The following is a 24,717-nucleotide window of genomic DNA, read 5'->3' as shown; positions in this document are numbered from 1 at the left end:
AAATACAGCTTAAGTGAAAATAGCGAGGCAGTTCAACGTTGAGTCAAATGCAACTCTTTGACTACCAAGAACTGAAGACATCAGTGAGGAACTGTTAGTGCTTTCTGCTTAACACTATAGACTTTGAAGAGCAAATTTGCTTCAGTTTATTGTATACAGATTATTACACTTCTCAGGATGCTATCTAAATATATGGAATAGCTGTCTAATAAACTGTGTTTTCTGATACTTGAAAAGAACAAGGGCACTGCTTTTCTGTAAAATCAAAGGACTCTCAGTCATAAGTGCATATATGTGACACTATCAGTGGAATTGCAAGGTTGTACCATCTGTGAATACGATTATTCAGTCTGATTGCTTGCACGGAAAATAGTGGAAGATTACAGGAGAAATCTTAAATGTGGAGATGTTATTGGATATATGATTTATTTCGCTTCTTAAATTGTTTTTGCCCGTGTACTTTCTGAGGGGACCTGACCCTTTCTGGTCTTTAAGGCTTCATGCTGTGTTCAAAGCCTGGAAGCAGAAAAAAAATTGTAAAGATCTAAAAAGCATTATGTGATCTTAAAGACGAGATGAAGGGAAAAGGTATCATTGGATGTATCTAAACTTCTTTTTTTAAATGAAACAGAGTGTATTTAATAAGAATTTATAATGAATACTCCAGCAGTTGTTAGAAGTTTTCACCATGTTGTAATAGCTAACAGGATGTCAAACATTTTGCCCTTGCAAGTTTTTGCAATTTGCAATTTTCCAAACGTGAGACCTGTTGAAAGTACAAGTGATAATGGACAAACTATACCCCCTATGGTCTTTGTCCCACCAAATCTTTCTTCAATTAATGCTGCAGCAGGAGTTTTATGTAATAACATTTGCGCTTGTGAGCCATCCATACAAAGAAAAAACAATTAAAATGCCTTAAATGTTCTGCTTACTGCTGTTATTTGCTTGTGCGAATGTTGCATGTCAGCTAAATGGACCACGGAATAGATAAAGTGATTGGGTGCAGGAGAGTGCACACTAAGCTTTGTCTATCATTATTGCTGGGAGCAATCAAATTGATGCCAGCAGGACAGTAGACGCGTTGACAGCTGTAATTATGTATCTCCATGGTGATCACTTTTGGCCTGTCATGGAGGCCCACAAGTCCCCTCCCTTGCAAGCATTTAATCAGATTGGGCTGTCACTTGTCAGGTAGACAGGGTGGGCTGGGAGTTGTGCTTAGGGGGAGAGGTGAATTGAAAATGAAGGGTGGGAGATGCCTGATCGCTTCACGTGGTCCGTCATGGTACTGAAGAAAGAAATTTTAATTACACTGGAGGCTTCAGAGCAGTGGTTTGAGGGGCCTATATGGAACGTCTGGGCTGTTCTTTCTGTTCACCACTTCTATATTATTAAAAATAGAACAGCTATTTTTATTTAGACACTCATCGTTTGGTATCTTAATACATGTTTCCTGCCACTGTTGAAATAATTTCTCTCCTACGAATGTCATGCTGTGAAGAACAAAATTAATACTACCAAAAAAAGTTCTTTACAAGCCCATTGTGCCACGGTGTTTATTTTCTGCATTTTAGATTCTAGCGTTGTCAAAAGTTGGATTTAGAAATCAGCTTAGACTTGCAACGTGTTACGAGAAGTTCAGCTTAAGAGCTGTATGCTGCCAAATGCATTTTCAGTTCATTTCTTCTGTTTCTAAAGTTAGCTGTGATGGGCTGTGTGCCATATTTGTCAGTTTCTCAAGTTGGAGGAGCTGCCATGCATGGATAGGTGAGGTTTTTTCTTATTTGTTGATAATACTATACTGATTCTTTTTGTCTCGTATATCCTGTAATTTTCATACAACAAGGTACGAGGGAACATCAATTTTTCATCATTGATAATGAATTGTAAGAAAGGTAACCACAAAACCTCATATCGTTATAATTGTGAGCATACATATTTAATGCTCTTACCCAACGTGGAAAAAGTGCTGCTTAACTCGAGCATTGCTCTCTGCCAGTATGAACAGCAATCTGTTCTTTTATCACTCTCAACAGAAAGGCAAAAACTGTTAGACTTATATAGTTAAGAACTGGAAAATACTAGAAATCTATACCTGTAAGTGAATGGAACTTGATGCACTAATAGTTCATTGCAGGACTGACATGTAGATTGGACTTTCCCCCCACTTATATGTTTTTTTTTCTTTCAGTTTGCTGTTGTCATAGCATAACAACACATAATGATAGTACAACAGCAAGAAAAGTGTTTGGGGTTGTAATACCAATGAGCTGTGGAGTACAGTAAGATTTTGAACTCCAGCCTTTCTTTGGTATTTTAAATGCTAAATAAAAGAAAGGAATTCTGCTAAGCAGAAGTAAATGCTGAAGGTCTAAAAAGTATTGCTATTATCTATCTACTTAGGGACTTTATAGTAAATATCTGTTGAATTATAGTTTCTTTTTCATTCAATATTCATTGAGTTCTGTCACACCATAGAGTTTATAAAGTCATCTACATTTACTGGGTTCTGAAAATTTAACCACTGCGGGAAGAATTGAAGATGGTAAATGTATTTCTTTTTTGCTGTCGTCATCTTTAGTCAACCTGAGTTAATTTTATGAAAATTGAACTTCTACAGAAGAGTCCAGATTTCTTGAAATTCTACAGTATATTTTGAAGAAATTTAAATTCCTTCTGTCATTTTTCCTTTTTCAGAATAACGTACTTAATAAAAACTGTAAACTGTTTAGAGGTACACATGTTGTATATGAACAGAAACATAGAGGATGTGGAGCCAACAGTCAGTACCATCAGAAGCTTTGTGTATTCAAAAAAAGTTACGTAAGGGAGGGTTTTATACCAGAACACAGATTGAGTAGATGAATTACTTCTTTTTGCTTGAACGCGTGCATTGCCTTTTAAATACAGGCAAGCATCCTGAGAGAGTGGATGGTGCAGCAGCTACAAAGAGAGTTGAGAATTAAGCTGCTTATTTTTTCTGTAATAATGATGTGTCTGAGCTACTTCTCATCAGTAGGTAATGTTATATACCTGATACAGGTGGTGGGAGGCCTAGTTAAATGTAAATAAAACACATTCAGGTAAGATGCAATACGGATGCTATGGAAGTGCTGCTGCCTTTACATATAAGTAAATATGCTACAGAAATGTAAATACACAATGAATATGTAAATCTGAACCTAAACGTAAAAACATACAAATTCATAAATACGCTTTTTTAATGAAACCTCATAAAATCCAATCAGTGTATTTTTACTGAAGACGAGTATACACCTGCTAGGGTATCTTTTATGTCATTTGGATAATAAAGTCATCATCATGCCCTCATGTGGATTTTGTAGACAAGAGGTTCTACATGTGGTCCCTTGATAATCGCCTAAATTAAAATATTAAAGGCCTAACAGCCGTTGCGTTGACCTTTTTCTGCCTTGCTGCAGACAGCTGAGCTGCTGTTTATTGCAAAGGTTCCTTCCCACAGGTGAAGATTTAAGTGAGATTCCAGGACCCTCTTCCCCATCCCCTTTACAATGCAGTATATCAGAGCCCTGCTGTTTCAACAGCTTTGATTAGAGTCCTCCATCCTTGTGATCCCCAGAACACATTTATTGCTCTTGAGCTATTTTGATTAGTATTTTAAAAAATATTTCAGATTCCGGTGCTCAAAAGCAGCAATTTAATAAATATTTCTTCCCTAGAAATTGCTCATTTAAACAGTTTTATATGGCTAACCTCATTGCTACGGTGATGAAATCAAACTGAGAGATGAAAACAAGCATCACCATTATACTGACTAACTTATTGGCTGGTTAACAGCAATCGGCCTCTTCAAAAGGGATTTTTGAACTTGTGTTATTTTTTTCCGTGAATATTGCAGAATCAGAGATTTAATTGGGGCTGTGTCCCTACAAAGCAAAGCCGTGGAAAAAGCTGTGTAAACATTAGCGCCTCCGGGGAACAGCAGCAACAGAAAACACAATGGTTTGCAGTCAAGAGGGCGAGGCAGAAAAGGAAAGTGTTACAGACATGAAAACCACAGGATTGGTATTCCTATAGAGCTGATAAGCAGAGCTCCAAAGTTCCTGCTGAACGCTCCTGAGTTGTATTCCCACTGGAACCTTCAAAAGGGCTATCGTGAAACGTGTGGAATGTGATTATGTATAGATGGCAGAAAGGGTGTGATTTTAAGGGGCATCCTTCACGCCAGGTGTCAGTCAGAAGAATAATTCTGACTATCTTATTACAGTGATTAAATCAGAATTGGACACGTTGCGAGTTGAAGTTTAGAGTGTGTAACACAACCTAAATCTTTAAACCAAATTTAACGTGTTTACCGTGCATTCTAAGGAGAACAAAAGAGGATTTTGACTCTCGGCTGTGAAGATTGCATTTGTGTTTCTTTTAAAGGAGACAATAACTTACAGGTATTTTTTTCTGGTGGAGAAAAAGGCTCCCTTCCCCTTCTTCAGCTTCTCTGAAAACAAATTTTTATCCTAGTTCTTCAAGGGAAAAATGTACATGATGAGCTTCCTGAATGTTGGAAGAGAGCAATAAGTTTTTCCCTCAGCCTCCTCTTCCCCAGACTGAAGAGTTAGGGTTGTATGGTTAGGTTGTGGTTGGACTTGTTGATCTTGAAGGTCTTTTCCCACCTGAGCAATTCTGTGATTTTTTCATTCTCTGACTGTTATGTTTTAAGCCTGTCTAATATATTTAATTGCATATTGAAGTGTTTTTTTTTTTTTAATGTAAATTATTTTTCGCTTTCTGTTTTCTGAAGGTACGTGTTGACAGTGGCATAGAACAAGGAAGTGATATCAGCATTTACTATGATCCTATGATCTCAAAAGTGAGTTGATTATCTTTTAATATCCTTAAGGTATGAAACGCTGGTTTTACACACAGATCAATGAAGAAGAATATCCTAAAGGACTGGTAAATCAGTATTTAAAGATGCTGGACATAACGTGCCCTGAGGAAATACGAAAGAAATGAAGGAAAATGTGTAACAGGAAGATTCAAGTTACTTATAAACAAAATATAGTTTATATATTGATGCAATAATTGTTTGTCTGCAGTTTCTGGTTATTAAAACGATTTCAAGCAGAAACCATTACACTCTTTTAATGTATCCTAACTAGAACTGTTATTTCAGTAGTTCTGCTGTCTGAACAGAAGCAATGGTATAAATGGTTGAAAGTATCTCTCAGTATTAGTTCATATTCATCAGTAATTGTTGGTGAAGTTAAACTATGAACTATATAGTCAGAGTTCAATTGTCGAATAAATCTTAAAAGTTGGTTGGGGTGTTCACTCAACTCAATCTCTGCTTTAATTTTCAATGCACCTGAAAAAGAGAGAATCCATTCACACAACCAGATTTGTTTGAACTGAAAGTGATTGGCTTTCTTTCATCAAATGGCTTGAGATCTTAGTTTTCTCTTGAAGTTTTAGAGAGCCTCTGAAATACAGACACAGTAATGTGCTAGAAATGTTTTTGAGATTGCAGAAGTTTTACAAACTGTTCATTTTAAATGCTTTGCAGATTCTGGAGACAAATGTTATTTTTAGTTAAATACCTTTTGTTTTTTAGCTGATTACGTATGGCTCTAATAGAGCTGAAGCATTGAGAAGGATGGAGGAGGCTTTGGACAATTACGTAATTCGAGGTAACTACAGAAATTTGGGTTCCTAGTGTGATCTATTTCAACAAAACAGCTTGAAAATGTAGTAATTAGCAAATTGAGTAAAATTCCCACTTCGTAAGTGCAAATGAAAACAGAAAAAGCTTGTGTTAATTAAGATGAGAAGATAGATCAGTGCTAAAGACTTCATTTTTTTCTCCATTGTTTTTGCTTTATGAGATAAATGGTTAGAGGTAAATATTTGAATTATTTCCTCAAAGAGATTACACAAGATGATGGCACGTAATTTGGCTATTACATGGTGGGGGGAAGAAATGGCCACTGTGACGTAGGAAATTAAAAGTATTGCTGCTTTATAGCAGTTTAATACAAAGACTACAGTAAAAAATACCATCACAGTTCCGTATTTGACTGGATATTTTTTTTTCTTGTTTTCAATATAGCTGTTTATGTTTGGGTAAATACAAATGTAGCCTAATAAGTAAAATGTGTTTCAGCTCTTGTTCGCTGACTGCCTAGAAGCAGTAGATGCTCTTTCAGCTTTCCCAAGCAGCAGGAGTGAATCAACCATGACCACTTTAACTCGTTTGAAGTTTTGAAAAGGGAAGCTGGGGTTTGTGTGGGAGGCATCTTTACATCTTCCTCTTTGTCTTATGGAAAAAAAAAAATAAAGAAGGAAAACTCAAAATAGAGAAAAAAATTGGATTTTTTATTCTTTCTTATCCTGGGGATTAGTAGAGAAGGGAACTGTAATGTGGTAAAAAATTTTCACTATTCCACTTAGCTGCGGTGTCTGAAGGAGGGTTTTTTTTTTTTCCTTACTAGTCAGTAATGAAGAACCAGGATAGAAGGGAAGACAACTATTAGGGTTTGCTGGTTTTGTTGCTTTTTTTTTTGATTGCTGTACACGTTGTTCCACGATAGCTGAATGACTTGTATCACCCTTAAATCCATCCCTAAACAGCTGGAGGAGGAACAGGAGAGCCTCGCTTGTGTAGCAGATCAGCATGCTAGTGTTTCTTAAAAACTTGGTATGGCTTTAATGCTTTCTGATGAATACTACAGATGCCACATCAGACTCAAGATTTATCTGTTCAGGGGAAAGCGAGCATCTCTATACCACGGTGTAGCTAGATAGGTGGTAGGACTAGACTCTAAAACAGATTTATACTGGTGGAACTAGAGCCTTTATACTACTGCAGTACGATGTGCTGATATAAACCCCTGCTGTATATCAGCTTAGTAAATTTATTTGTGAGAATACAGCTAGAATGAAGTAGGATAGTGGTTTTTTTTCTTCTTAATTGAAACAGGTTCTTGACTCAAGCTCCATTGTATAAGTAGCAAATGACGCTAGCTGAATTATATTTAATGACAGTATTGGAATTGTTTGTGGAGTGTGGTCTTTTATTGTGCACTGTAATATGGAATGGAACCTGTTCTTGGTTATTTTACATAGATGTGTTAGGTTAGTTCTACAGATACGTAAATATCTAGAAAGGGTATGTTGCCTTGCATCTGAAAACTATTAATTTGCATTCTTGCATCCTTGATTTTTTTTTAGCATCTTATCAATAGGCATATATGCATTTAAATGCTCATAACTGGTCTCTCACTAGTATTTATTTTCCTCATGTATTAAAATCACTGAAAGAGGTAATAAATTAACTACAGGCAGGAATGCGTTTTTATTATTGTGTTACAGAGGATAAATTTTAATTTGCCACAGGTTTCAAAAGTTCATGAACTTTCAAGACACATTTATAATTCTGATGAGCAATGATTTCCATTTGAAAACCAGCAAGATTTTCATGTAGTTTTACAAAGCAGATAATTTCTTGTCAGGGTTTATTTATAAGCAGCACACATAGATATTACAGTCTCTCATCTCTAGTGTGATTAATATTTGTCAGTGTAGTTCAGAACATTGCAGATTGCATGGATTAGACAAATACAGAATTTCAGTAGTTCAGAGTTGTCTCTGTTAAGTTCAAGTAAGCTTCATGTTCAAGTTCTTCAAGTGATGAAGAAGAAACAATACTCTCTATTTAAATTGACAAAGAAAAAAGAATGTAAAATGTAAATGTAAAAAAGAATGTAAAAAGAATTTAAAGCATTTTAAAATGACTTTTTTTTTCCTTTAAATTGTTATGTAACATATATTAAACTGTATTGCGCTTTTGGGAACATGTCTCCCACGAAGTCTGTATGAGTAGTTGCTATTTGTAATTAAGTATACAGATATTTTTAACCTGGTTTTAAATTGATTTTATATTTGAATATTGGTCCCATATACAGCTATTTGAAGACCTACATATTTTAGTGTGCTTCATGTTCCATATTCTGAAAAAAAAACTCATCTCTTTTGAAGCAGCTTTTGTTTGCTTTGTATTTTAGAGACTGTTTAGCTTTTCGTCTTAAGTAACAAGTCTTTCAAGAGTTGCAAAAGGTTTTAGCTAAGATTAACAGCTAAAGGCAGTGCAAGATAATGCACTCTGTGAGAATTTGGATTCTCAAGAACTGTAGCATTTCTGTAAACAAAAATGTTTGCTTCCTTACTATGGTGGCGATGGGATGGGGTGACTGGGTAGCGGTCGAGGACCATCTAATGGATAGCTTAGGGATCGATAATGGAAGACGGAGTCTCTCCCATCACTTCTGTGTCACTAGTTCAAGGCAGGCAAAAGTTGATAAGGATTTTTAGTCACTAATATTTTGATGGTTGCTTGATGACCCATGTGGAATCGGTGGTCTTTATTGAGTTCCTAGAAGACAAATGTCTTCTTGGAACAAACGCCAGTATATAATGTCATTCGTGGTGGTTTCAGTAGAGAATCCAGGGACTGAAGTGCCACAGTGACTCTCCTGGACGTGACTCATCCAGGGTAGCTGGAGGCATGCTGATAGCAAAGTCCTTGCACTTCACAGTGCTCCTTCTGTACTGTATGAACACGCATTCAACTTCCACTGCTGTGACTTTAGGATATCCAAGAATTATCTCATTGCTTTTGGCTCCATTCTACTTGCAGGGAACAAATCTATTCATCAGCAGATGCTACCAGAGTACCTAACTCAAGGTATATTCAGTGTCGTCATAGGGAAGCAATCAACACGCTCCTTTGTAATATCTATATTGTTATTTATGGGATCAGATGAAAGTAAAATAACATTTGAAGAGTGCATTGGATTAAATGCTCTCCTGAGGTCCATTAACATCTAAATGATTCTGATATGAACTTACTCTTCCACTGAGATCTGATCTAAACTTGAAATCCCAACTAAGATTTCTGAAAGTAGAACTTAGTGGCTCACTAGAGGTCTGATTGGGCAGATAGCTTAAATCATTATATGCAACCTGTATTTTTTTTTTTTCTTTTTAATATATTCCCTATGATTCAAGAATAAAGCAGTAACATCCATTTAATAGACTGTGAAAAGTTAGACTTCCTCTGTTGAGGTCTTGTTTGCTGAGGGGAGAGAGGAATGCAGTTGACTACTTGAGAAAAAGAAGAAAAGAGTGAGAATTAAATGCAGTAAGGAGTAGTAGAAATAAGGAAGGCACAAACCATGGGTTTCTCCCAGCACAGACTAAAAGAGCAAGTACTTAAAACTGGAAAGTGATAAATAAATTCACTGTGGTGAATATTTGAGGGAAATGGGAATATGGAATTGAAATCTGTGATGTGAACTGAGACCTGAAAGGACAGTGACAACAGAAACAGTGTGGTTTTTTTTCCAGCTGTAAACCTACTAATTGGGAGGAAAAAACAAACAAAGTCTACTTAGTGTTACTTAGTGAAGACCTTCTGAGGAAAAAAAAAAAAAAAGAGAGACACTTGAGTATTTTATCATTTAAGTCAAAGAAAATGATTTTCAGGTACAGAGGTTTTCATGATAAACTTTAATTAAATCCAAACAACTGTTTATCAGGAATTACTGAATGCTTTTTATATATTTAGTAACATATAAGGTATTTCTCAATGGGAGTGATGTAAATTAAATAGTATTTTATATTCTAATTTCATGCAGAGAGCTCAGGTATTGTGAAAAAATCTTTGCATGTAAAGCAGTTTTCCTGCAGAGTGCTTATTCTTAAAAAAGAAGAGGTCTCATTCTCCTGTCTGTGCTCTACAGAAGTGCTGCAAAGAGATTCTGCAGTGGAACTGTGTATTTTCCCCTTTGGGAAGAGGTAACGATGTTTGGGTTCCCTGACCCTTTGCAGCAGAGATCATCTGGCTCCCAAGTGGATCACTGTGGAAACTGAAACTGGAGAAGGGAAAGCAACTAGCAGATAGCAGTACCAAAGTGCCAGAAGTGACCATTAGTAATGTCATTTTAGAATACAGATCCTGGCACAAATGAAGGTTTTTGATGGTTGGACTGGATGATCTTATAGGTCTTTTCCAACCTTAGTGATTCTGTGATTCTGTTTTCCTCCTACTTCTCCTGTCCTTTTTCTCTCAAACCAGTTGCAGGGGAAGGGGGGGAACGGCAGCTTCTCAATAGAGCTTTATGGCATGTAGTTTAGTAAGGTTTATTGACTACTGAGCTATGGGAGAGAAAGAGACAGTCACAGTGCTGACTGATCAGGTGAAAGAGGAGGATAATGTTACTGGTGCAGGAGAAGAAAAATAAGATGATGACTTACTCATTTTTTTCTTTTATGAGATGATCCGTGGAAGTGAAAAGTTACAGGAAAAACAGTGTGCCTTATTGAGGAGACATCAAAAGACAAGTATTGCTACTTCTATCATTAGTCCTGTTACTTCTAGTTAAGCCCTTTAGAGACAACATTGTCATGGTGACCTATTCCTCTTCTTCAGAGTGAAAGCGTGGCTGGTGAGAGAATGATGGCAAGCTGGCTGTTCTCTTCCTTTCACTTATTCTTCACAAAGTCTTCCAGTTATTCCACTGATTGAAACATTCATACATTCTTACACCATAAATAGTGAGCTGCTTAATCTTATTAAGGTTTTCAGAGGTCCACGCAATACAAAATTTATCTTCCGTTTGGACTAATGATTTTTACAGTAGAATATTACCATATACTATCTGCTTTTTTTCTTTCCCCTCCCCCTTTATTCTGATCTCTGCATTTTGTAAGCTCAGAACTTCAATACTGGGAAGAATTAATATTTTATTTGAAATACATGTTTGGTTCCAAGGCTCAGCTATATAATGATCCTGTATAAGAATTCAATGTGGACGTTTGTGTATTAAAACTTAAATATAAAATTAAAAAAAAAAAAAAAGGAAGAAGCTGTAGAAGACTTTGTGTTTGCTTTTGGATTTTGTTTGCCTGTAGTCTGAAATGAATCAAACACAGTTACACAGTCAAATGTTGAAGTGTTTAAGGAATATTATGGCAACTTTTGGAATTGCAAGCATGGGGGCTGGCTATGTCGTAATCATGATCCTTGAGAAGTTTGCAGTGTTTTCATAGTCTGTGCATATCACTGATAATGCTCTTGTTTTAAGAGGAAAGTAACAAGTTATTACAATACAGCACAGAGCTTGGTTAATACTTTTTTGGTTAAAGAAATGGACAGGGATGCCATCTAAACTCTGTACCATTTATTCTCATGCAGCATTTAAAAGGATTGGTGATAATTTGGCTTTGCTGTTTTTTTAAGGAAAACATCCAGTGCAGTACTCTGTACGTTGTTTTTGCATTCCATAAGTATGCAGATAAAGCTCTTTTTATTTTCTCAGCACAATTTGAAACTATCAGCAAGTTAAGTATATTCAACTGCTTATCTACAGAGAGGCATGTAGGACTCCAATTAAGTTTACACAGATAAATGCAGATTTGTGTTTGCAAATGTCGAGATGACAGAAGCTTAATACTGTAAAAAGGCTAATCGACACTGAATATGTTTAGTGTCAGTAAATATTTATAGTGAAAACACGGCTTATGGTTTCATGACTTAGCATTCCAGGTTTGTTCAGATGATATCCTGTTCATAAACCTGCCAAGAAACTTCTGTTTTCTGTAAAATTAATTATATAGTCTTTTTCATCTTTCTGCTCTTATTTATTTATTTATTTTTGAAACTAGAATAGGAGCTAGGTAGCAATTGGTAAATTAATAAAAAAGAGGTTGGTTTACCAAGAGTTTAAGGTAGGTATGGTCCAGCGAATGTACAAAGAGATGCAAGATAAAAGAGAAGGACGGTATGTAGAGCAATTTCTTTCAAATGTTATTATGATTTTTTTAATGAGAATTTCTTCAAAGCACTGTTTGCTAATCAGCCCTCTTGAAAGATGTGGTTATTTAGTATGTTCATGTGTTCATTAGGCAATAACTGGAGTTTAACTACAAAAGTGATTGAACCTCAGGATTATATATGTTATATATAAGACTTAAATATTTACATTTCTTATTTCGTTATATCTCCAGAAGTTAAACATTAATCCTCTCTCTTTTACAAAAGTGTTCTGGAAAATGGTGTGTCAAAATTGAAATCCATGAAGTACATCTTAAATTGAGCTTCTGCTGATGTAATGTGGTATGAAGAACACAGATGAGTGAAAGAAAAAAAAGATACAAGAAACATTGATTATTATTTTTTATAATATTTTGACTTGGAGAAAAGAATATAGCCACAACTGCAGTTCTGCATCAGTCTTAACAGTGTAAAAGAATGATGCTGAAGTGAAATTTTTGTTTTCTGGAGGGGAAATAAATTGATACAGTTTAGGATTTTGTTTGTTTGTTGGAAATGTCATGCCTTGTCAAGTTAACAAATGTGATTTTGTTCTTGGCAGACAGCAGGCTTGGTCAAGAAAAAAAAAATCCCCTGAAAGCCACTGCAACATAAATATAATATACTTGAGTTTAGTGTGTAACTTTGCATGAAATAAGCACTGCCTGTTAGCCTCTGTTTGATCCTGTGAGAGTGTGGGGCTAATGTCTGGCCAGTGTTTTGGAAGCAGCAGGTAGTCAGGAGCAAGCTGCTGTAGGGGTCCATATTTCTGTAGCCTGGCAGTTACTCACACACAGATGGAGACCTTATGAACTTTGACAGAGGTCATGCTAAATTGTAAATCTAAAACTTCTAGACTTCTGAAGGATTACATTGGTGCGTTATTGTTGTTGTTATTTTTTGAACATACAATTAGGGGCATCACTAGAGATAGCAACTTGGGTTTGAGAAGCAGATCAACCATGCAGTCATGCTCACATAATGATCATAGGGATTGATAAAGATAGTGTTTTGTGATACTCTAAAGGGAAGCTGGTGCATATTAAAATTCTAATTTACATATGTAGAACACATGGTATTGCTTCCCAGATACTGAGGCTTGCCTGCTCTTGAACATGCTAGGACAATTTTAGAGCATAAAACATTTCAGAAGCTTCTCATTTTTCTGGTGCACACAATTCGAAAATAATAAAGATATAGGTTTTTTCTCTTTCAGGTTTTTTGGGACAGTCAGTTGAGACATCGAACTCTCTGTCATCAGCCATCATCTCACCAGGAATCTTATAGTGATTTAGGAAAGAAAAACATGAGATGATTTGGTTACGTGTTTTGTATTTAAGTCCTCCTTTCAAAGTCCAAAAGCTTCTCTTTTGTCTTCTTGTTGCAGTCCCATAGCTGTACTTAACAGAAGAAAATCTCTGTGGTATTTCAATTTACTATGCAAATGGAAAAACTTAGAGGGAGAGATCAATACTTTCACTTACCACAGAATCCTAGAATGGTTTAGGTTGGAGGGGACCTTAAAGATAATCTAGTTCCAACTCCCCTGACATAGGCAGGGCTGCCACCCAGTAGATCAGGTTGCCCGGGATCCCATGCAGCCTGGCCTTGAACACCTCCAGAGATAGGGCATCCACAACCTCTCTGGGCAATGCCTCACCACCCTCTGAATGAAAAGTTTGTTCTTAACATCTAATGTAAATCTCCCCATTTCTAGTTTAAAACTGTCACTAGCAGACGGTGTAAAAAGTCAGCCTCCTTCCTGCTTGTAAGCTCCCTCCAAGTACTGGAAGGCCACAATGAGGTCTCCCCAGAGCCTCCTCCAAGCTAAACAAACCCAGCTCTCTCAAACTTTCTTCACAGGAGAGGTGCTCCAGCCCTCTGATCATCTTAGTGGCTCTCCCATGGACCCACTCCAACAGCTCCACATCCTTTCCATACTGGGAGCCCCAGGCCTGGACACAGTACTCCAGATGGCATCTCACAAGGGCAGAGTAGAGGGGGGCAGTCACCTCCCTTTCCCTGCTGGCCACCCCTCTTTTGATACAGCCCAGGATATTGCTGGAACTGCAAATTCATGTTGCTGGCTCATGTCCAGCTTTTCGTCCATTTGGACTCCCTTGTCCTTGTCTGCAGGGCTGCTGTCAATGAACTCTTCTCGCAGACCATACTCAGATCTGGGATTGCCTTGACCCAACTGCAACACCTTCTGTTTTGTGTCAGCCAAAGAAAAACTGTATTTGTTTCCAAGTTGTGGTCATTTTGCGTAAGTTATTTTTTTTAGTGGAGATGCAAAGTGTGTTTATGAAATCAAGATCCGTAAATGACTATCTAGGTCACAAGCAACAAGGAGGCTGATCCTCTTTTAATCAAATTTTCATTTTGTCATCGTTGATCCAGTATAACGTGCTTCTTAATGGCTCATGAACTAGTCTTTAAAGCTATGACTTCATGACTCAGTGAGACTGATTCCATGTGTTGAACGTGGTTTCAGTAATGGCCACACAGAGAGCTTGAAAATTCACACCAGCAACAGACTGTGGGGGGAAAAAGTCTTTGGTCTGCATGTAAAATAACAAGACTGTTATTCATACTTCTAAACTGAAAAAACACAAAGGGAAAAGAAGGGTAAAAATCTCCTTCTGTTGCTCCAGCAATTAAGTCACCCTACTGCTAGTATCCCTGCATTGGTTTAAATAGGAAAAAAGAGATCCTAATAGCTTAACTTGAAGCTGAGAATAACCAATAGATTTCTTTGTTTTATGAAGTTCCACTGGTGTCTCTTATGGAAAGTTATGAAAATGCTATAAGCCATGTACATATTTGGTATAAAACTTCTTACCATCTTTCATTACTGGGACACAACATGGCATGTATCTTCCACAGCAGTGTGTTTATATAAGCGTGCAGGTTAACAAGATGGGCTGGGATTCATTGGCTGATCATGACACATCTGTCATTTCAGTGAGATGACCAAGTCTCTTGGTTATGCATGCTGTCATTCAGTTAACTAGGTGTTTCAATCAGGTCTAGTGTGGTGAAAGTTTTGAGGGTCTACTTGTTAATTACACTGAGTTCAAGGAGAATATCTTGAAGTAGGATTGGAGAAAACTGGTAAATTTGCTTTGATTACAACAGTAATGTGGTCTCTAAGTTGTAAATAAGTTTTCCTTGAAGATAAGAGCACATTTTGAGAAGTTATTTCCAGCTGTAATTCAATTAATATTTTTACCTGATTTTTGTGTTTGTGTTTTATTTGCAGGTGTGACTCACAATATCTCTTTATTGAGAGAAGTGATTATCCATCCACGCTTTGTTCAAGGAGATATCAGCACTAAATTTCTTCCCGAAGTTTATCCTGATGGATTTAAAGGTTTGTTCCTCATGGGAATTTTTTCTTTTTTCCCCTGAGTGTTGTTATTTCTGGTTGTTTTTCCTTTTATATTTACATGCTGTCATGTTCCCCACTCAGTCCTTACACCTTTTTATGCATCTGTCCATGCAGACAGGTTTTTCTAACATATGATATGATTGAAACGGTTACCTTCTTTCAGAAAGGCAAAATATATATCTGCAGTGACAAAGTAGTAAATTAAATACAACCAGAGTTGAGCAAAACAATTTGTAGGCGATATGAAATATGTAAAATAAATATCAGTTCAGCTCTGCCATGCTGTTGTGCTTCATTACAGACAGCGCTCCTACTGTTACCTGGAGATTAGATTTCTCTTTACCCATTGCTATTCCTTCTCCTGTGGGTTTGTGCAGCATCTTTAAGAGCACCTGTTTGCACAATTTGTGTTCACTGCAACATTGTTTTGGAGGATATGGACGTTTTGTCAGAGTATTCCATTAAGCTAGTCTTGTTACACTACGTTACGTGTAGTGATGGGAAATAAACACGCATGCAGATGTTTCTTTACAACATCCTGTCACAGTTTGGTTGGTGTTATCACAGCCTTCTTGGCCTCTTTGCTTCCCTCTTCCTTTTCGGGGAGAAGAAAGTGGAGACAGTTAAGATAAGGAGGCCTCACATTTCAGCTGACAATCATGAGGAAGAAGCTCTTCCTTACTTCACATATACGCGTTTGTGCCTCATCTTTCCTGGGTCTTTGGGTCTTCTGTGAATCATATGGAGATTCCTTTCTCCCTAGTTAATCATTAACCCAAAGTGGCAAAACTCTCATCCCACTTTGAAGACAATGCTGCTGGTTTGGCATTGACCAGAAATGACTGGCACCTTGCAAAGTTGCAATCTCACTAAGGAGCAGAACAGATTTTTCTTACCCCAGGTCTCAGTGTGCGAGTTTGATTTAAAGAGTATTCAACCACAGAAATACTTTATATCATCATGTAATTGGCAGGTCTGTTTGATGCAGTCCTACACAGGAGGTTAATGCATCCAGATTGTTCTTGGCTCCTCACTGAGCCAAAGGAGTAGGAGTTAGTCATCGTGGATGGCAATAAGCTTGGGATTGTTGAAACTCAAATGTTCTTTGTCTTCTTTGCTAAGGTACTTAGCTAATACTCAGGTAACTGAGCTGGCTTTCATCCGTCACAGACTGGAGGGTTCTCTGATCTGCTGTGCCAGCTCTCTGCTGCTGATTAGCAAGTCTGACTCCCTTCCTTTCCCTGACACTTTCATATGGAATTCTATGTCCAATCTCTTTGATGGTTCAGGGACTTTTCAGTCCTTTTTCTTCGTGGATTCAGTTTCCTAAACCACCAGAACACTGCATTTTTATTGTTGCTTCCTTTGGGGTAGTCTTAGAGAGTTACCAGGTTGACTTATCTCATGGAGGAGTCTGGTGAACTTTAGAGATGTGCAAAGTGAGTGACAGGTCAGAACTGGGGAGAAGGGAACAGTTAGGTACTTTTATACTATGTTGTGAAAAAACAGCTGCACCTGACACATAACTGAGAACAATGAAAATAAAAACCATTCTACCCTTAATTGAATTCTTTGATCACTTGTAATTAGACAGGATGGCTTTTACTGATGCAGGAGAGAGGCCCCATGCTCTGTATTTTTGACTCTAGAAAGGAGCACCTCTTTTATATGTCTTTTTAATATTTTATATTGCATTGTTAACCAGTATATGTGATCAGTCAGTTGTGCACTTGTTGCCAATAAATTTGTTTGGGGTCATACGACTTGAGCAGTATATGCACATATTTGTGCGCATATGTTCACTGATGCAAATAACTAATCAGTGTTGCAGTCTTGAGGTAATATTGTATTAACATTAAAGATAAACTTTTGCTGTAGACACGAGAAAACATGGAAAGAGATATTAGTTCACAGCAGGAACTAATAAATAACATGAAATGGTTCATTCATGCAGTATGAAATGTCTCAATCCTCTCCTTCCATGCAACAAATACAGACACACATTAACCTTCTTAAGCTCAAGGAAGGAAGGCTTGGATTGGATGTCAGGGAAGTTCTTTACAGAGAGAGTGTACAGAGTGTTTACAGGGATGCTGGAACAGGCTGAGAGGTTGTGGATGCCCCATCCCTTGAGGTGTGTAAGGTCATGTTGATGTTGGATGGGGCCTTGAACAACCTGGTCTAGTACAGATCTGGAGATTGGTGGCCCTGCCTGTGTCACGGGGATTGGAATTTGATGATCCTTGGGGTCCCTTCCAACCCAAGCCATTCTGTGATTCTTAATGATAAATAAAATGGAGAAATGATTATTACAAAACATTTGTATTTCAAATCAAGAATACTGATTAAAACCTCTCTCAGGTAATTGAGAGCCCTTTTGATGATGTGATTCTCATTGGATTGGTGGAAAAACTACCAATCAGTTGAATTAGAGGATAGTTTCTTAAGTATCTATTAAAAAAATTCTGCAAATGCAAAGATTCTAATGGAAACTATTGAAGGCAAACAAGAGTCTTCTGCATATGATGTGCTCAAGGTCAGTAAGAGAAGCAAAGGAAAATTAGCTTACACAGTGCAAATTCTCTACTCATTTCACCAACCTCTTTACAAAAACCCATCATAAATTTTGCTTTGAAAATTAAGTAGCTTTACATATCCTAATATTGTTCATTAAAAAAAAAAAAAAGAAGAAAGTGTAGAATTAAAAAAAAATATTTGGGATGATCTGAAAAATTAGAACAAAGTATGATAAGAGTGGATTTGGAAACACCAAAATGTTTGTGCTCCTGTTTGAAGTAGAGATCCAGTGTTTTAAATTTGGAAAACTTAAAAAATACAAATAAAAATCAATGAAGATGCATGCTATATTATTGCTTACATTGAATTTAGTGTGTTTTATTTTTAAACTACAAAATTGCCACTGTTGATCTACACTGATGTAGAGAACATCTGTTGTTTTCTTTCAACTGCCTGCATGAGGACTGGGCCATTCCTTGAGTGCATTTTTCCTCAACTATAACAAACAGCTTTTGTATTACTGAAAATAAGTAGAAAGAGATTCTTTATTTTCCAGTGTTGTTTTGAACACTTTTATAGTAAAACTCTTATTGAAAAGCTTTTACTGTAAGGTAAGAAAAAAAATAACTATTAGAAGTACTTTGGCAACTTTCACACTAACCTGTGATGTCTACTTCAAATTACATCTGGAACTGGGACTTCTAGTTATTTTCATGATTAAAGCTTAACTGTTTTTCTTCCATTCTTTAAGTAAACAGTCATTAAAAAAAACATTTTGTTAGTTTCAAGTTACTTTGAAATATTGCTGTGCAGAAACTAGACTGGCTTGGTGTATGATTAGTGTGGGAAGACAGCTGCTGTCTAGAATGTGGCTGGCTAGTAGGTCAGCTGGCACGGGTTACTGCTCTGTGTACACTTGTATGTATTGGAAGGAGAGCAGATCTGAAATTGGGTGTGGCATCACAAATTAGGTTAAATGTGACACAAATATGCCTGTCTTATTGTGGCATCCAAGCTCTTTGCTCAGAGAATGAAAATATTTATGAAGCATGCAGGAGTAGGCCATACTACTAGAGTGCTGTCAAACAAGCTGTGCTTTTACAGCTTCTAAGCAACCTGGAATGCTTCTTTACTTCCTAACCTTTCCATTGAAAAAGGAATAGGTTATCTATTATCCCTGTTTTATAGGTGCAGAAAGTACCTCTATGTTCACAAAGATCCAAGGGGAGTCTTTAACAAAGGATAAATTAAACCCATGAACCGTTAGGTTACTGTGCTATACGTGGGATCATTCTTTGTCATACAGTTGATTCACAGTTAATCTCTGTTCCTGGCTAACTTTGTATATTGAGATATTTTTTAATGAACCACTTTTCCTGGTTATTCAGTGATGTCTCAAATGCTTGGTCAATCTCTTTGGAAGACAGATCCTGTGCAAATGGGAAGTGGGGTGTTTTCCAAGAGATTATTGCAAAACCCGTACAAGAACACAAAACAAAGGAAAGAGTTCTTTATTTTTCCTTTTTCTTACACGTTGATCTCATTTGTTGGAAAGGAAGAGCAGTTCTCATAGACCCAGATAGGTTCCCTCCAACCCAAGTGTTTCTATGAAAAAAGTGGAAGGTTCTTTCTGCAGAATATGGCTGGCTCCAGAGTGTGTTTGAATTAAAGGCCTTAAAATAGATTGTGTTTGTCATAATTATATGAAGTAGAGAAGTAATTGCTCCTCTTTACTCAGCAATCATGAGACCACTTCTGGAATCCTGTGTGTACTTTCAGCCCTCTCATATATATGAGAAAGAGGTCAATAATCTTGAGTTTAGTAGAGAGGCTTGCATGTTGGAGTATGAGGAGAGATTGGGAGAACCAGGCTGGACTATCTTGGAAACAAAGAAGCTTATGGAGAACCTAATGGCGGCCTTCTAGCATCTCTGAGGGTGTTCCTGAGACAGTGGAGCCAGGCTCTTCAGTGAGGTGTATAGCGGGAGTGAGATACAAGTGGTCATAATTCGAAATATGGGAGGTTCTTCTTGCATATAAGGGAACAGGAATTTATTCTAATTAGGGATTATGAAGCATTGGGATGACTTTCCCAGAGAACATGTGGAATTTCCAGCCTTGGAGAGTTTTTCAAGACTTGCTTGCATAAAACTGGGCAACCTGGTCTAATGCTGATTTTGAGATTGCAGAATCCACCTGTCACCCCAGCAGACATAGACTAGAGACCTTCCAAGGTTCCTTCCAGCCTTGGTGATTTTAGGATTCTGTATTATACATAAAAGCACTTATTAGGTGAATTGAAACTTCAGATGTTATTTAAATTGTTTTTAGTTGGATGAATGCGGCTTCTCTGAATGTCTTACAGTTAGAAGGGGGAAGACTGTTGCTTTTAATTCTATTCATGTTCTCCGTATTATAACCAAGTCCTTGTTTCCATTTTATTGAACTGTTGGTTTATAAAATTTATTTTAACAGATAGCTTAGTTGATTTTCTGATTTATGCCAGATGTAGTCAATAACTTATCTTAATTTGTCAATAATACCTTTGTATTTCAAAATAGTAGAGGTTGCCTTTCTGTATGCTGTAGTGCCCATCTGAAAAACGATCACTGGCTCTGAGAGACATTTATATTCTGAATAGTTTGGGATTGCATATGCAAACTGTATTGTCTCTATTTTTCCATGACCATTTTTGGGTGGAACAAGGCTTATGTGGACTTCATAAGAAATGAAAACCTAACAACATTCAGCTTTTTCTGCTTCAGCCTACTTGGTATACATGTTATCTGTAACTTCAAAATCCACTGGAAAAACCTCAAGCCAAAGCAGAACCTAAACATTATGTATGCATTGCCTGCATTGCCATGGATATGAATTATGCATTGTACTTTCTGATTTCTCCATTTTGTTTTAATTTTTTATTCTTTCCAATCAAAAGACAGTCACTTTTCAACTACTAAGTAACAGACCTGGGCACATAACCAGGGCTTGTTTGGACTTTTTTTTTTTTTTTTTCCTTCCTGTAACGGATGGTAGGAAACACATTTCTAGGACAAAATGCAAATTAGACTGTTATGGGAAAAATGACCTTTCATGTAATTTAATTTGATGTTGGTTATGTAAAGTGATTTCATGAACCTTTTTGACTCAGCTTGGGGGATACTGGGATAATATTGATTTAAGCAATCATAACATCAAGGAAATGAGAGAGAAATACTTTTTCCATGTCTTCTCTCCATCCAGGGTACTGCTATCTAGTAGTAATAGATGCAGACTATCTGCTTTTAAGTCATATCAGTAACAGTGCTTCCACCCCCTTAATCGTGACTTAGTTTTATTGCAGTTAATTTTGTTTCATGTTCACATTGTATAATTCAGTTCAGTGATACTGAGAATACAGGAGTATATCCTAGGTTGAGCAGAGAGATTTGGGAGCTGCTGCATGCTTTATGGTATAGACAAAATCTCCATGTTGCTCAGGGATCTGCAGTATCCAGTAAGGAGGATAGAAAAGGGTAGTGATAGAACTTCCCATATTGGAAGTTGGAGAGCATTTGCTTCTCATTTCACTTTCTGTCAAAGCAGCACATAGAAAAATGCCTCAGAAGGAGCTCTGTTACTTTTCAGATCAATCTTCTGCATAGTGAACATGGAAGACTCCTTTTATTTTATTGGTGGCTTTATTAGTGGAGAATAGTCACTTACATTTTAGACATTCAGTTGAAGTCTTGGAGGGTGGCTTGTAAGATAGAATAATACTTGGAGAGAAACAAAGTTATTACTATCTGGAGTATTTATGTGTTTCCAAAGATAGTAATGTGATAGGAAAATTACTTCAAAACTTAAAAAAATCCTTCTAAACATAGCAAATGGAGCAAGAGAAAGAGAAGGAGAAAGGGTCTGGTGTTCAGAAAACTGGGGTAGTACTAACAACAGATTTGTATTACAATGGTAAATCACCATCCTTAGGAACCAGCCTTTAACCAAATGTCTGAGATATGCAACCAAAGCTATGCTTTGGATGTTCTGTGGTAGGAGTGTATCTTTAATGCCAATGACCCAAACTTAATTTTGGTATGTTCTTGCTGTATGTATTCTCTCCCAGACTCAGGAAAATAAATGCAGCTTGCCTACATTGGACACAAACAGCAGCTGAGACAAAATACCAATTTTAGGTATATAGCTTTTTGGAAAAATAGTCTCAGAGCTTCTTCACTTTGTGCAAACAGCTAGAAAATCTAAAGACTGACACACCTCAGAGCCAGGCAGTGGGTGCTTATTGTTTTGTATAATTGTATATGGGTTTTGTGTATGTATATGTACATGTGTGTGTGTATGGTAGCATTTTTTGGCTTTCAGTCTGCGATTAGTTCTTTTAGTTTCTGTTAAAAGAAAGATCGAGTTTGTTTCTCAAGTCAGCTCCTCAGACTTTGAGAATTTTTATTTCTGCATGTTTGTGTTAGTGAAGACAGCTTCAATTTCAAGGCCGATAGAAAATAATAAACACTGAGCAAAGGAAGTTGCATTAATCTTTAGCCAGAATATGCTAATATGGGCTAAATTTAAAAATAAATAGATTTGCTGACTTTTCTATTTCTAAATTTACAATTTTTGGCCACTGACAGCTCCTCTGTGCTCTCAGCTGGAACAGTAATGAGGGTGCTCCCATCATTCCAGCTTGATTGCATTGATGAAATTAAGTCTAATTATGGATATGTGAAATGCTGTTTAATGTGCCCAGTCCCAATGATGGGCCCCCTGCAGAAGATGTCCTGTTTTGAAACTGTGTTCTTGCATTTGTTACTGTAAAGCCTGTTCTGATTGTTGTTGTTGGTCTCCATTCTGTGTTTTCCAGAGGACTGTGTTAGTCTTATGCTACTGATAAAAAATTGTCATTCCCTAATAAGAAGGACTGGGGAATGTGAGTCAACGTTGTGTGCAGTGGTGCTGAGGTGATGGGAGCATGCATTTGGAGTCAAGAACTGTGTGCTGAATGATTTGAAGCAATTGGGCAGAGTTGCTTAGGGAGATAGAGCCTTCTGAACGCCTTCCCCACCTGTTTCACCATCATAGGGTCGTTTTAGTTGGAAGGAACCCTTAAGGGTCGTCTAGTCCAACTTCTCTGCAAGAACAGGAATGCCTACAGCTTTCTCAGGGTGGTGCTGTTCTTTTATACGAAATCTATAATTGCTGCATATGGCAGCATGTACTGTGATATCTACACATGAAATTCTACTGAGGCAGATAACAGCTGCATAAAGCACTCTGAGCTCTGCTGTAATCGAGTTTAGTTAAATGATGTTGAGGTTCTTCCAGTTGCTGAACGGGGTCTACAGGAAAGCTGGGGAGGGGCTTTTTATAAGGGCATGCAGTGACAAAGGGAAACAGTGGTGAGACAGTGAAACTGGTTGCCCAGAGAGTTTGTGGATGCCCCCTCCCTGGAGGCATTCAAGGCCAGGCTGGATGGGGCTGTGAGCAACCTGCTCTAGAGGGAGGTGTCCCTGCCTATAGCAGAGGGGTTGGAATTAGATGATCTTAAAGCTCCCTTCCAACCCAAACCATTCTATGCTTCTATGAAATCTTTCAGCATTACCTTCATGTTATCTTTTTAACTTGAATTATTGCATTATCTTCTTCCCTAGCTTTTGAAACACCCGTTCTTTTCATCTGTGGAAAATCTTTCTCCTAAGAATACGTTGAGCATATTCTCCATGACAATTCATCTTTGCACCTCTTGATCTCTTTTACACCAGCTTTAACTTCCTATCACCACTTTATAGACTGGCTACTTCACTTGCTCTTTTACTTCCTCTCACATCACTTTGGATTGCTTTACTTATCCAGTGACACCAGTCTTGTCCACCTATGTGCCAGGCTCTCATACCAAATCTGTGTTGCCGAAAGGAGGGCAGAATTCTGGCACTGTGCTCTGTCTTTTAATCTACTGAATGGACTATTACAACAACTACTACTACAACTACTGAATTTCTACACAACTTTCACTTGTCTGTAGCAAGATCAGGATAGGAGTTACCTTTATTTTTGTCCAAAACTTTCTTAGTTTATCTAACTTTAAATTACAAGCTACTTGAGCTATTTTTTTTTTGGCTTACGAAGTGCCAGGTATGACTTTGACTTCATTAGTCACAAACTAATAATGACACAAGTGACACTAAAGGATGCAGGACTGACAAGCAGTTTCATTCACATTTATTTCTGGAATTATTATCCCTTTTGCTTGGAAGCTGTGTAGCCTTGGTAAGGTAAGGTACTGAGAAAGAATGCAGTATATTTTGAATAAGTTCTAATGTACAAATGGATTCCTTATCAGCATGAGGCACAATATGTCAGCCAGTGACATTTCAGTAACAAAAACAAGATGCTGCAGCATCGTTCCATTTTTTTTTCTTTCAGTTGTCAAATTGTTTTCAACAGAGTTACTGGTGTTAGCAGTAGGGCTGATCTGTATGAAAACATACAGTTTAAACTCTGAATCTCAGAGCATCTGCTATGCTGAGCCTCATCTTAATTTAGGAAAAAAAATGCAGATTTAGACTGTAAGGACTGAGCAGTGTCTTCAGCAGTAGTTACTTTTTGTTTTTATATTTGTGCGGGTGTCTGTGATTACTAATAATTTTTAAATGATTTTTTGAAAACTAGGGCACCAGTTGACAGATCATGAAAGAAGGGAACTACTGGCAACAGCAGCTTCTTTGTATGTGGCTGAACAACTGAGATCGCAGCGATTTCTAGGGACACCAAGGTAAGGTTGTTTCCAGGAACTCAGGTGTGCTGATGCGTTTTGTTAATGGCATCTTCTCATGCACGAGAGAAATGCTGGTGAGAAACTGCATGGTTTCTTAATATAGTCTGTTTATTTTTTTTTCTAAATTCAAATGAGCTGTGGCTTACATTTCCCTACTCACACAAGTCATACATGATTATTCTTATTCTACGT

The 24,717-nt window shown here is 37.3% G+C and overlaps 1 protein-coding gene across 2 annotated transcripts in view; it reads left to right on the top strand.

The window, feature by feature from the left end:
• Positions 1-24,717, top strand: part of PCCA (propionyl-CoA carboxylase subunit alpha) — a 269,574-nt gene that overhangs the window by 123,367 nt on the left and 121,490 nt on the right. For both annotated transcript variants that reach the window (XM_090129267.1, XM_031613718.2), the window contains 4 exons: positions 4,781-4,849; positions 5,594-5,669; positions 15,114-15,224; positions 24,420-24,522. In XM_090129267.1, the coding sequence (XP_089985393.1) occupies positions 4,781-4,849; positions 5,594-5,669; positions 15,114-15,224; positions 24,420-24,522 (359 nt within the window). The remainder of the gene's footprint in view (positions 1-4,780; positions 4,850-5,593; positions 5,670-15,113; positions 15,225-24,419; positions 24,523-24,717) is intronic.

The sequence above is a fragment of the Phasianus colchicus genome, chromosome 1, assembly GCF_987193195.1.
Source record: "Phasianus colchicus chromosome 1, bPhaCol1.hap1.1, whole genome shotgun sequence".
Classification (NCBI taxonomy): Eukaryota; Metazoa; Chordata; class Aves; order Galliformes; family Phasianidae; genus Phasianus; species Phasianus colchicus.
This window is presented reverse-complemented; position numbering and strand designations above follow the sequence as displayed.